This window comes from Zonotrichia leucophrys, chromosome 4A (genome assembly GCF_028769735.1).
Source record: "Zonotrichia leucophrys gambelii isolate GWCS_2022_RI chromosome 4A, RI_Zleu_2.0, whole genome shotgun sequence".
NCBI lineage: Eukaryota > Metazoa > Chordata > Aves > Passeriformes > Passerellidae > Zonotrichia > Zonotrichia leucophrys.
The window spans coordinates 2,708,504-2,722,467 of NC_088174.1; the positions used below are offsets into that span (position 1 = coordinate 2,708,504).

The 13,964-nt window shown below is 40.1% G+C and overlaps 1 protein-coding gene across 1 annotated transcript in view; it reads right to left on the reverse strand.

Moving 5' to 3' along the window:
• The window catches only part of ATRX (ATRX chromatin remodeler), a 71,369-nt gene that overhangs the window by 41,967 nt on the left and 15,438 nt on the right, over positions 1–13,964 (reverse strand). The window contains exons 5-9 of the mRNA XM_064713061.1: positions 12,950–13,074; positions 11,646–11,765; positions 8,571–8,680; positions 5,912–5,979; positions 1,768–4,721 (exon numbers count right to left, since the gene is read on the reverse strand). Of these exons, the coding sequence (XP_064569131.1) occupies positions 1,768–4,721; positions 5,912–5,979; positions 8,571–8,680; positions 11,646–11,765; positions 12,950–13,074 (3,377 nt within the window). The remainder of the gene's footprint in view (positions 1–1,767; positions 4,722–5,911; positions 5,980–8,570; positions 8,681–11,645; positions 11,766–12,949; positions 13,075–13,964) is intronic.

Genomic DNA, 13,964 nt, shown 5'->3' on the forward strand with positions numbered 1-13,964 from the left:
AGGCCTCTCCCCTTGCTTTTCTCTCTTTTTCATCTTGCATGCAAGTCAGACAAATCTGCTAGGTAGTGAAATCAAGGGAAAGAAACCTCACAGTCCTAATGAGCTGAGATCCCCATATTCATAATTTCTGTTTATTTTCTACCTGTGGGGACTGGAGGACTGGACTACAACCAGGCTGTAAGGGGCACACTCCAAGGTGATCACAGAAAGTGCCTCATGTAGATAAATAAAAGTATCCTGTTGGTTAAACCAGAGCCTAAGTCTCATTCAATGATCAATCTGCAATACACAGCTTATTCAGGCACAGAGCAGGCTCCTTTATTTTACTAATTCACCTATTAAACCAAAAGCCAACTGCAAAGGCCCCATTCTCCTCTGAAAACACACTAATATAGGCATAATTTCACAGAATCAAATGATAACTGAAGCTGAGATATCTGGATATGCTCTACTTCAACTCCATCCTCAAAGCAAAGATAACTCCAAAGTCAGGTCAGTTACTTGAGGGACTGGGCCAGTCAAGTTTTGAGCATTTCCAAGGACAAAGATTCTGAACTTCAAGAGGGCAACCAGTTCCAAGCTTTGACCCTGCTCAGTGTAAGAATACTCCAGTATCTCTATCAGTTTGCCTTGCTAAATGCTGTATCCTCAATACATCCTTTGGGCACACATCCAGCTCAGCCCCCCTAAAACTGCCCATGAGGTGATTTGCTGTCAGAAATTCAGACACCCCATTTTTAGCATTCTGTCTGCAGTCTAAACCAAGCCTCTTCTCTCTCAGTCTAACTCTCCTGTCAATGATGCCACACCACAATCCTGTTCAGTTTGTACCCTGCTATCCATCTCTCCAATAATGACCCAATTTTCCCATGGTGACCTGCAAATGAAACAGCTCCCAGTGCCTCAGACACCTTCTGATAAATTAAAACCACCTTTCTCCTCTTGGGCCATTTCAATGCCAAGTCCATGAACTGTACATGAACAACTCTGTTTTTAAGGCATTTTTCACTGATGGTGAAAACTGTGGTGCTGAAAACTGAGTGCCAGAAATTACCTGTCTGTAGAGAGTTTTAATGGCTGTGGCAGTGACCACATGCAAAAATAGAATTAGTTACTGTGCAAACCATGAATTATCTGCAATCTCCCCCAGCAGTGACATCACTGAGGAAAACATTGATAAGGCAGCACTCATGGAAAAGCCCTACAAGTTCCAATATTATCTGCACAGAGACACAACATACAGAAACAACAGCAGATTTTTAAGTAGCTGGTCTAAGCCTACATGGCTCTTGTGAGGCATAAAAATCATTTTTAAATGTATGATTTTTAAATGTATATTACAATGCCACAGGTCTCCAGCATCACCTCCAGTGCACAGACAGGAGGTGATAAATGTGAGTTCACATGATCTACTCCTTCCAACCAGCTCCTGCTACACAATCCCTGGGCAGGTGAGGCAAGGGCCAGGCTTTGGAAAGCTGGACTGCAAGGCAGTACCTCTTGTAAATACTGCCTGCAGCTTCCAAAGCACCTCCATTTACAGTGACATCATCTTTTTCCTCAAGGCACAAGCTGCACAAAGTGAAATTGTGCAATCTCACAGCCACAGGATAGCTTGGCTGGAAGGGAACTTTACAACAGGTGCTTCCAAATCCTTATCAGAAAATCCTCCAGGCTGCAAACACTTAAATGCATCATTACCAACTGAGGAGGGTTTTTTTGCTGCTAGATGATTAAATGTCACCCAAATGAACAACTCTGGCACACCTGATGACTGACAGAATCCTCCATCAGCAGACAGCATCAAGCTTTCAGTCACGGGCCTGATCTTCTGCTCGTCGCTGCTTCCGTCGCCCGTGGAATTCTGATCGTCGTTTTCCTCCTTGTCAGACGGGGAAGAGGAAGTGACAACCGCCTTCTTTTTGGCCACTTTCTTCTTTAAGTTGCTCTTTTTATTTTCTTTTACTGATCCTCTTTTAACCTTTTTCTTAGTGTCTTCATAAGACTCCTCATCAGAAGAGGATGAGTCATCCTGTTCTTTCTTGGAAATCTTCTTTTTGTGGCTTATTTTCCTCTTTTCTTTCGTGTCAGTTCGTTTTTTACGCCGCACGGCATCATCATCAGAGCTCTCCTCTTTCTGGGGAGATTTCTCAGTATCAGAAGATAAATCAATGTGTACTCTTTTAGCTACTCTCTCTCTCAATTTTCTCTTTTCTGTAAACACAGGTTCCTTTTTAATTTTGTCGTTTTCAGAAGAATTGCTACTGCCTCTCTCTGCAGATGACTTATCAAGATCAGAAGAGGAATCATCTTGATCTTTCTTGAAACCCTTCTTTTTTAATTTTTCAGATTTCTTTGCTTTGCTTTCTGATCCTTTTTTGTTCTTCAGTCTGTCTTTTGAAGACTCCAACTTGTGCTCTTTCTTTGCCGATTTCTCAGTACTCTCAGAAGAAGAATCATCCTGTGCCTTTTTCTTTTTCAAATCCTTCTTTTTCTTAACTTCAGGACCCTCCTCTTTTTCCAGTGAAGACTTCTCAGCATCAGATGACTCATCACGTTTTCCCTTTGCAGATTTCTCTTTTGAGTCTCTGCTTAGCTTGTCCTTAGCAGCTGACCTCTTACCCGTCTTTTTATCTTTAGAAGAGTGATTTGTTTCCTTCTCTGCAGAAGACTTCTCACCATCATCATCTTCTTCAGAAGATTTACCTCTCTTCTTCTTCAGATTTAACTTCCTCTTACTGCTTACTTTTTTCCCCTGCTCTTCTTCAGAGGAATCATAACTATCATCTTTCCTTGAGAATTTTTTCGATTTCTTTGCAGCCTCAATTTTACTCAACATTTGTATCTCTTTTTCCAACTCAGAATCATAATTTGAAGAATCAGAGTAGTTTTGTCGTTTCTTTTTAGCAGCAGCAGCATTTTTAGCTGATTTGCCTCTTTTAGCATCTAAATCTGAACCAGAACTGGAACTCTTCCTTTTTCTTTTCCCATTTTCATCCTTTACTGGTTGACTCTTCTGTAAATCTGAAGTTTTCTGATTCTTTGCTGGCGCTTCGCTGTTGCTCTCACTGTCTGAGGAGCTGCGACTCATCATCCCTGCTTCTTTAAGGACAGCTGGCACCTCATCAGAGTCTGAGCTGTGATCTAACTCATATGGCTTTTTGCATTTGGAAAGTTTGTTAGGGCCGGGACCATCAGCAGCGCTGTCGGAAGCGTTTCTTTTATCGCTTTTCCTCCTGGGTTGCTTGGATGCTTTTCTCTTGGGTTTCTCATTGCTGGTGTCGTTGCTGTCCTCTTCTGAGTTGGATGTCAGGGGGCTGATGTCCGTGGGGCGCCTCAGGGGGGTGGTTTTGACACGGGGAGACCTCCGGAGATCCGAGTCCTCCGCGGGCACGGCGTCGTTCTCCGTGGAGGCCTCGCTGCCAGCGCTGTGGTTTTGTTTTCCACTCTCAGAGTTTGCTGCCCCAGGTTGAGATGCATCAACAGCTTTAGATTCATCAATGTCTTTAGATGCATCAGCATCTTTAGATGCATCAGCATCTTTACTGTCCTTTTCTAGGCTGTTGTCTTGATCATCAGATTTAACTGTGGACTCTGAAAGGGAAACAGGAGTCAATTTTACAATCAGTTCTTTTGTTCCTTTAGCCGAGGATTTTAGCTTGGTACCACCTTTGGTATCTTTCACAGGAGCGTTGGCTTTTGTATTTGAATTTGGAGCCTCGTGATCTGCTGCTGTGTTTCCACTGTCCTGCTCATCTGAGGGCATCTGAATCTCCATAGCAGATTCCAGAGTCTCAAAAATATCTTCGGGAACGGAAGAGGGGATGGACACGATATCCATGTCCAAAGCCTCTGTACTGTTGGGCTCATACTGTGGTTCTTCATTTCTGCCAGACTTTTTCTCTTCCCCAGGGGCTGCCTTGTTATCTGTCTGCTCCACTGAGGGAACACTTTGATCCATGGGCTCATTGTCAGGCCGCTCTGACACGACTTTCTTCTGTGTCTGGGCAGCATCATCCTCTTTTAATGCTGCATGTTCCTTTCCTTCATCTTTTTTCACCTCATTTTTTTCTGATCTAACCTCAGTTTTTTTCTCTTTGGTATTTTTATCTTTGATTTTAACATTCAATGCTTGAATCTCTAAGTTCAGGCCTTCTTCTAGTGACAGATGAGCTTTTTTCATGTCATTCAGCACAGATTTAAAAGCTTTCAGCTGGCACAGTTGCACAGTTGGGCTTATTTCTACATTTTCTGCAGCATTTTTCAAAAAGCTTACAAAGCTAGAATTCAGATTTGTTGTAGTTTCAATCAGTTTTTTTGTTTTCTTAAGCAAGTCTTTTGGCACCATTAGTGCTTTATAAGAATATGTTAGTGAACCTGAATATGAATTATCTAATTTTTTTTCTTCCCCATTACAATTTGCATTATTTTTCTTTGGAGAAAACTTGACTGTGTGGTCATATGTTTTATTTTTTTCATTTTCAACTTTCATCTTTTTTTTGTTTTGTTGAAGTAACTGTTCTAAATTTTCAAAGACACTGTCACATGCAGTGACCAAGTCCAACAAAGGCTCTGGATGGCAAATATAGCAGTGCCACTGGTTGTTTTCATCCAGGATAGTCGAGAGCTCCTTTCGGCCCAGGTTGCGCAAAATGCACTTTTTACAGAAGGCGTTATGGCAAAAGTCACAGCAAATCAAATTTCCACCTTCAGCACACCACCTGCAATGAGATTGAGAAAGGTAAGAGTTTTGTCTCCACACCAACAAGGTGATATATTATTAAGTTCATATGTTTAAAAATTCAAGTGATGAATAGATATTCATTACTGGAAACCGTTACTGAAAAGCTCACTGGAGAACTGCAAAGTCAGAAAATTCATGTTTTAGATTAACAGCTCATAAAGCTGTAATGGTCAGTCATTTTTAAACAGAATTTCAGCACTGATTTCTTTAAAGAAGAAAAAAAATTAACACTTATTTTCCCTGTTTCTTCTGAAAATCTGTGATTTATTTTACAGCAAAATGAATAAGCTTCAGTCTTTCTAGCCTTAACTCATATATTACTACTGCACTACACAGACTCTGAAAAGTGGTGGGCAATAAGCTCATAGAAACCACAGACTGCACAGTTTTTACTGAATTACACATTCAGATATTTCATTTAAGGACAGAGAAGTTCTTTGATATTTCAAAAGTGGGAGATGCATCTGGAGAACTGAGTTTCTCTGGCTCATAAAGTTTAGAATATCAGATTCTAGCCCAACCTTTAAGGTGCTAGGAAGGGAGCATGTTATTTAACTAGAAATGTGATCTTACAAGAGTTTGTCATTAGATTTCTTTAAAAATGTTTTCCTGTTCATTACTAAAACAAACAGTTAAAAAAAATCCTGAGGTTCAGTATTTCTTGTTGACAAATAATTGTTGATGCAGCTCTTGTGGACTTGTCTTTACTTGTCAGTAATGTCACAATAGCCAGAAAAAAGACCCCCAAATCAGTAGAGCTGTGGGTGTAACTTCAGTTTTTGCACACTTTGCTATTTTGCACACATTGTAGTTTTTTCACACTTTTGCACTTGCTATTTGCACACATTGTAGTTTTTTTACACACTGCAGTTTTTGCACACTTTCCCATTTTGCACACACTGCAGTTTTTGCACACTTTCCCATTTTGCACACATTGTAGTTTTTTTACACACTGCAGTTTTTGTACACTTTCCCATTTTGCACACACTGCAGCTTTTGTACACTTTCCCATTTTGCACACATTGTAGTTTTTTTACACACTGCAGTTTTTGCACACTTTCCCATTTTGCACACATTGTAGTTTTTTTACACACTGCAGCTTTTGTACACTTTCCCATTTTGCACACATTGTAGTTTTTTTACACACTGCAGTTTTTGCACACTTACCTACACTGCTCATCCATCCCATCTGAATCACGACTGATGTCATCACTCATGTAATATTTGTAGCAAGTCTGTAAAGAAAGAGAGAGGACAAAGAATTCTTTATTAAATCTCAACTGGGCTTCAGCAGTTCATTAGATTTCAGCATGCGTTAGAAGCAAGCCAGCAAAAGCAGCAGCTGCAAGGTCCTCAGTATTTTAAGTCTTTTACATTTGTTTTAATCTAAAAAACATCTTCCATGGTCCCAAACCATGATTTATTTAGATGGCTCAAGGTTTGTTTGAAAATTTAACAGGCTTTTGTTAATGGATGTATATTTGTGTATTTTAGAACATCAGTTGAATACTTCTCTCCAGTCTGAATGTTTCTTCCATCTATTTTCTAGGTAAATCAGCACCACATCCTCCTCGACACAATTAATCCCACATAAATTACAATTTTCAGCTGGATGCTCCTTATGTTACCATGTGATGCCATAAGGCTTTAGATTAAAAAGTCTTCAGCATTTATCATGATGTTAACATTCAATTTCCAGGTGCAAACAAAGCATCTTCACTTGAAAATCTGGTAATGGTAATAAAAAAATACCAATGACTCAGCTAGGAGTACTGATGGCTTCAGCTGCTGAATTGCTGACATCAAATTTTGAAGGTTTGGTGTCATTTTTTTCCCAGTTATTACTGAAGAATGCTCTCCCAGACCTGCAGCTCTACTTGAAACAGGCATTGATACAATTCAGAATGCAGAAGAGGCCTCATCACCTGAACTGACAATGATGATGCCCCATTATCTGGAACAGACTTGCACATCTGTTCAGCTAAACTATCCAAACAACCAAAATCAACATAAAACCCCAGTAAAATCTGGTGTTTAGACACTTGATGGAACATTCACAGTCAAAAGAAAACAGTTTCTCAGGTCTGGGACTTTTATCTAAGTAGGAGAAAAATAAGGGCAGAACTAGGCACAGAAATAATGGAAGAGCTGGAGATGAGGGGCTTCCATTCCTCCCTCTCACATTCACATAAGGCCATGCTCAATTCAGTAAAACCAGAGTAAATCAAGGGGAACAACCCCTGATGTAATTCAGGTAGCACAGCTCTCAATCAAGAGCTGCTGTTGATCAGGTTATAAAAATGACCCAGGTCCCACTGCAGGAACACCAGCTGGGATCCAATGGAGATGGGAAAATGTCCGGTTTTCGGCTGTTTGGAGGGCCTGGAAAGGCCCGGGGTGGCCTTGGGGCAGCCGCGTATCAAAGGACGAGAAGAGGCTTCAGTTCTTTTCTCGGTTTTTATGTTTATTAATTGTTTATCTAAAAGATTTTCTCTCGGCCCGACAGAGCTCTGCTCAGCAGCCAGCCATGAGCACACTGCTGCCCTCCGGCGTCACCTATCTTTATACCCATTGTTACGTGTACAATATTTATCATTTTTCCCCAATACCTTTCACCCTTATTGTCTGGTGCACTTTTAGTAATGACCAATCCCAAAGTGCCACCATCACCACAGAAGATGGAGGAGAAGAAGAAGAAGAAGAAGGACAGGACACGCCCCAATTCCTCCATCTTACTTCTCTAAACCCCCCTGTACAGAAATCCTAAACCCTGTGTTTCACCCTCTAATTAACCAATCCCTTCACCATTCACCCCGGTGAAACCCTCCTGTCCTCATACAGGTGTCGTCTCCTGTGTAGGATCAAAGTCCAGCCACCAGACACTTCTGGAACATTCCAGGACTCCCGAGCCCCCCAAGGGTGGTCTCGGTGACACCTCAGTCCTGAGGTGCTGAGATCCCACAGGAAAAGGTCACCTTGTGAGCTGACTTTTGTAAAGCACATTTTGTAAAAGAAACAAGCCAGGATGCAGAGAAGAACCAGCCTAGATGGGCATGGGTGGGTCTGTAACACTAATGAGCAACTGGGGAGGAAGAGGAGGAGGAAGAGCAGGGAAATGCTCCATGTACATTATAACACAGAACTGTGTATCTATCTTCAGCAATATCTTATAATCATAACATCACCACCACTAGAGAAATATGCAAGAGAGATCTCTGGAGCTCTCTGGAAGTTAGCAGAGGTCCCCACAGCAGGAGGCAGGGACATTTCCTTCCTGCCCTGTCCCACCTCTTCCCTCTGCTGCCAGCTCAGGCCTGTGTGGAGCCACCAGGAAGCCACACAGCTGAAAACTCAGATTATGGACTAAACCATCACTGCAAAGCTGCCAGAACTTAAACCAGTCCTGAAGCTGGCAGAAATAAAGATGGCTTTGATGCTGCTTTTCTGCTCCTTATTTCAGTGCTGTTTTACATGGAATGCTTTAGCAGGAGATGCAGACTTGAATCTGTTCTTAAAATACATTATGAGTAGGCAGAAATTTCAGACAGATCGTTTTACATTAAAAATTCACTAAGATTATACACTTAAAGCTATAGAAGTAAATAACAAAGAAACCACCATCAGTTTAACTGGGATGCAAGAAAAAAGGAATATGAATTCATAAGTATATTTGCTTTTTTTCCTCCTTTCAATTTCCTTAATTGTAACAGCTAATGACTGAAAACTTTGTCAACTAATTACCAGGAGTTACTCCCACAAAAATCCCACCCAAACCAACTAATATGACATTTTGAAACAAAAATAAACAGAACTGCTTACCACATACCTTACAAATAAGCACTTTGAGTGTAGGGTGTCTATAGATTGAATCCTTTTGAAAATGGTTGACCTGCTGCCCACAAGCTGTGCAGCTCACAATTCCATGGAGTCCTTCTTCTATGGAGAGGATTACAAACAACACATTAATTGTTTCTATTCCCATTTAAGTAATCTGTATATATATATTGCATTTTCTTGCAATATTCTGGCCTGTCAGGTTTTTTATAGGCCTTTGTTTCTGCACCACCCAGCACCAGAGAAATCTTTCTGTAACCATTTGCCATTTTAAGACTGAATTTTCCTGATTTCTATGCTGCACTTGGTCTCAAGGCACAATTCTTTCCCTCTGAGAGGTTTAAGTTGGGTTGAGTGGTCACCTCATGAAAACACACCTAAATTGGAGTAATCACTAAAGTTCCTCCAGAGCAGCTCTGATATTCTGGACAACCTTCCCCATTTAATCTTAGTTCAACAAATACCACTGCAATTCATGCTCATATTATGACATTTCTTTCACAAACAGTTTTAGCTTCTCAAAGAAAAACACAGAAAACTCTCATACAAAATGCAAGGAATCCCAGTAACAGTGACTGAAATACCTTTTCTCACATTTTGTTCCCTTCCTGACAGTGGTTTTTGGGTTTTTCTGAAACTACACTTGTGCAGAAATCCCCATGTTCTCCCCATGTTGCTGATTGCTCCCATGGTGTGTGCACCACTCTGCTGCTGCATCTACATTTGCTAAAAAAAGCTTTTTTTTAATGCCAACCCCTCATTTCACTTCAGAAGGGGTGAACTTGGGCGTGGCAGGCTCACTCCATGCCAGGCTCGTAATTAATACTCAAAGATTTTATTTTTGTTTTCAACAGCAGAAAAAGGAAAATCATTGCTGAAAGTTCTGCACTTCCAAAGGCCAATTTGGATCAAGCAGATACAGGTTTGATAAAAGATCACTGAACTGTGACTTGTCCTTTGCTGTCATGCTCAGTGATGAAGTTAATACGGAAATTACCTCAAACAGTTGAATTTAATGATCACAATCTGAGTACAGACTCTGTATTTTTTCTTTTTTTAATGAAATAATCACTATCTCAGAATCAGAACCAAGCTGCAATCCCAGCTTGTTAAGGAACTGCAGGAACATCCTCAAGCCACAGGACAAGCTCCCAGCAATCTGCTGCTGAAGCACAACCTCAGATGGCTCAGGGGCAGTGAAAGAGCTGATCCTGCTCCTAACTCAGTGAAATTCTGGGTACAGGATGTGCTTGTACCCTGACTGCACATCCTGCAGACCCTGGGGACCTGCAAGCCCCTCTCAGGAGCTCCAAACCAGCTCAAAGCCCACTTTTAAACACTGCTGTGCCCATGGATGAACCCATCCATGGGAAGGAATCCCACATTCTGCAGCACAGAACCAAGGCTGACACTCAGCAGCAATCACTGAGGGGCCCAGCCAACCCAGGGAGAACACGACATTCCCTGCCAAGCCCTGACCCTCTTCCCTCTTTTCCACAACCAAGGGGATGCACCACAGCCTCCTCCCTCAAACCTGCAAGCTGGACCAGGAAAACAGAGAATTTATGAGGTAAACCTTTGTAAATCATGTTACTACTTCAAATGATGATGACCCAAAGAAATGAAACTACCACTAAATCATTAATACTGATAAACTACTTGGTTAAGAATATTCCTAACAGAATTTATTAGCAAAAATACAACCACAACCACACTACAGACACAACACTTGAAAATAATGACACAATGCCTCTTACAGTCTTAGGTAAGAGCATTTGCATGCTAGAAAGGCCAGAGTTCTGCTTCTACCCTGTTTCTAAAACATACAGGATATATAATTCCTACTAGAAATGCAAATATTTAAAATAGTACATGAGTAACCAGTCCAGACACACAAAGGAGGGCCTGCAAATTCCCCAGGGATGGAGATTAAAACAGCTGGAAGGGAAGGTGACACAAACTGTCCTGGGGATACAGACACAGGCCATAAAGCTCAAGCACAAGTGTCTTTTCTTTTTACCATTGTACCCCTGAAGAGTTCTGCTGGACCATATGTGGAATTGTTTGAAGCACAAATGGAAAAAGCATTCTTATATGAACAGGACATCTTGCATGAATAAAACAGAACCGACCTTTGAAGTTGTGGTTTAGAGAAAACATCAACACTCCATAAGTCACTGACACCACACGAGGCCAGGTGGATGCACAAGCACATTTCCCTCCCCTTCCCCCACAGAAACAGCACTCCATAAATGACTTTAAAGGAGAGCAAGGATCTCAATGATACAATGGGGAGGATGAGGAGTGTGTGCAAGAGCTGTATGAATTTTGGGCATTGTGTGAATACCCTGGCTGCTGCTGGAGGTGTGTGAGCTAAAACACTGCAGTAGGTTTAACAATAATATCCACCTTCTTATTGGCTATGTTATACATAATCCTCCCTCCTCCCCTTGGCTTTGGGGAAAAAAAAAAGAGAGAAATTAATTTCTGTTAGTATTGTAATCTCCTTAACTTCTCACTTTTAGCAGCAGCTGTGGAAAACCAGCTGACAGAGCAGCTTTCCAAAGGCAATCCTTAGAAGGGCCCACTGGTAGGGAATTTCTCACAATTTCAAAGCAAAAGAAAGAAAAGTCTTTGTATTGTTTGAGGGTTTAGGATTTTTGTTAGCTCACTGATGGATAATCTGCCCATACATGTCCCTGCTCAAACATGGCTGCTTTCCTGGTCACTCAGTGAATATTCCTGTATCAATGGTGTTCAATTCCTCTAAAAAAGGAATACCTGTAACACCTGATTGCAACCAAGCAACTGCACCTAATGAAGCATCCTATACCTACTGAAAATCAGGAGTTTAATGGGAACTAATCTTAGCTTTCACTGCTGCACTGCAGGGGCAGCAATGGAGGCTAATTTCTACCAGCTAAAATCCTTAATGAACAAAAAGCCAGAAGAGTGGAGGTATTTTTAGGATAATTTATCAGAAATATGGACAATTTTTAGACGTACCAAATGTGGTCATAAGCAACAATTTAAACCCGTTTCAACAGATGTTTTAAATTGTATTTACCTCCACGCTTTTTGGGAGCTTCAGGTTTCATTTTAACGGTATTTCTGCTTCTAAATTCAGGCCCTTTAAAATCATCTTTGTCTTCATTCAGCACTGGCTCAGGCTGTACAACCACTGTACCTAGAATAATTTTATTTAGAAATTGGAAACCATTACACATCCAAGCGAAGTGCAAAAGTTCTGATTAATAAAGCCAACACAAAAAAAAAAAAGAAAAAAGTGCAATCTGTTGACTAAAACTCAACATAGTTTTGAATGCACAGATGTTCACAGAAAGGAAAAAAAAAAAAAAACAAAACAAAAACCCAAAACCAACAGCACACATTTCAAACTAGATCTGTGTTGTAGCTGTAGGACAGAAGGCAAGGACTGAGTGGGCTGAGGGGCAAATTCTGCTCTTGGTGCTCTGCTGTGTGCATGACAGCACTGTCACACTGCTGGGCTGCAGGACAGGAACTGTCCAATAAAGGACATTTCAATCCCTCAAAACCCCATGTGCTTCTCTCTTTGCCCCCTTCTATTCAGTTCCCCTCATCTTCATTTATTTCAGTATGAAATACACAAAAAAAGCAATAGAATAAAACCTGCTTTGTCTTTAACAATATTCAAAATCTGATATTTTCATTTAAAGAGATTACTAATCAAAATTATGTGAAGGAAAAAACACCTCTTTCCTATTTAAGAGCCCAGTTTTGTTGTGAGGACACTGAAAATAATCTAATATTTTGAAAAAATCATTTTAGAGTGACTGCTCTCAGTACTGCTCCTCACACAGGGAACAGCAGCAATTTTTCCTGTCACTTCCATAGGTAAGAAATGGAGATTAATCCAACTCACACTGCAGCTAAGAGCAGAGGGATGCAGGCCTGCAGCATTAACTGCTTCTAAAAAATGTGCTTAAAAATAGATCCAATAATGGCATTTTCCCCCCAGTTAGTTTTGCTTTTGTTGATCTAATTGCTAATAACCCCAAAGACAAAACAATAAAATAAGATCTCCAAGTGACAGAGCTTGGATAGAATAAATAATTTCCCCTGTTTTGTGATGGTTTTATACAGATGTCAGCAGGCACTTGAAATTAAGCCACCAGCACATCCTTGTGCACCCACAGATTAAAATTTGCTGGGTTCCAAATTGAAAGTGCTCAGGTTCCTCATTTTGTGGGCAGAAAACCAACAGGACCTTCAAGAGGCATTTTACTGGTACATGTGCATTCTAGTGAATTATTTATGCTGCATCATAATCTTGGCTAATTTGCTGAATTCAGAAGCCAGAAACAAGAAAAAAAAAAAGACATGACCTACCTTTAGGCAAGCTTTGCATATCTACATCATTCTCTGAGTTCTCATTTGAAATATCTTCATTTACAGTTTCATCTGCTATTTGTTCATCATCTGACCCAACATATTTTGTTACAACTGTAGGTTTCCTGAATAGACAGAAAAAAAAATCCATGCTCTGACAAACAGTACAAACTGCAATTCAGGTAAGCTTTGCAGGCAAAACACCATATGAACTGTGAAAAACTAAGTTATTTTTAAATTAATTAAAGACATTATGATGCTCCAAGTTATTGCTATACAACTGTAGGAAAATTTTCTGGTTTGGAATAGGATTTCTCTCCTCACATGTGAAACAGAAGTTATTAGTATACCAATAAAATTATTAGTATACTAATAAATATACTAATATTAGTATACTATTATTAATATATTTATTAGTATACCAATTAAAGACTTTTGTGGTAAAATCAAGGTGTGATGTATTTTTAAGAAAGTCACAATTCCAGGAAAGAAGCCTAAATGAAACACAGGTGAATGTCAGCTCATTAATTTTATCCATCATTCCAAGTTTAACAGGCAGCACAAAGAAAACACACAGATATCAGCAAATTACAAAAAGCATCTTGGCAGAAGAGATGCATGCAAGATAATGAAGGAAATGCAAAAAGAAATGAAAAAGCTGACTACTGAACAAAAGGATCAACTGACAGAATTCCACAAAACAATTTAAACTGATGAATTTACTATGTTAGGATGGGGAGAAAATAATACAAAATATGGAGCAAATTTTCAATAGTCTGAAGGCAATGCATGAACTACTGCAGGATACTGGTTTTGTCAATACAAGGTACAGTGTGGAAAATGGATGAGTGAAAATCCCTTTAGTGATAAGACAGGAAGCAAAACACAGGACTAAAGAAGTATATAAATAAAAAAGAATTCAGCAGGACACTGGATTCAAAAGATGAGGAGAAACTAAAGCCAAATATAAAATCACTTGCAAATATGGCATCAAGAGAAATATAAAAAGGAGATT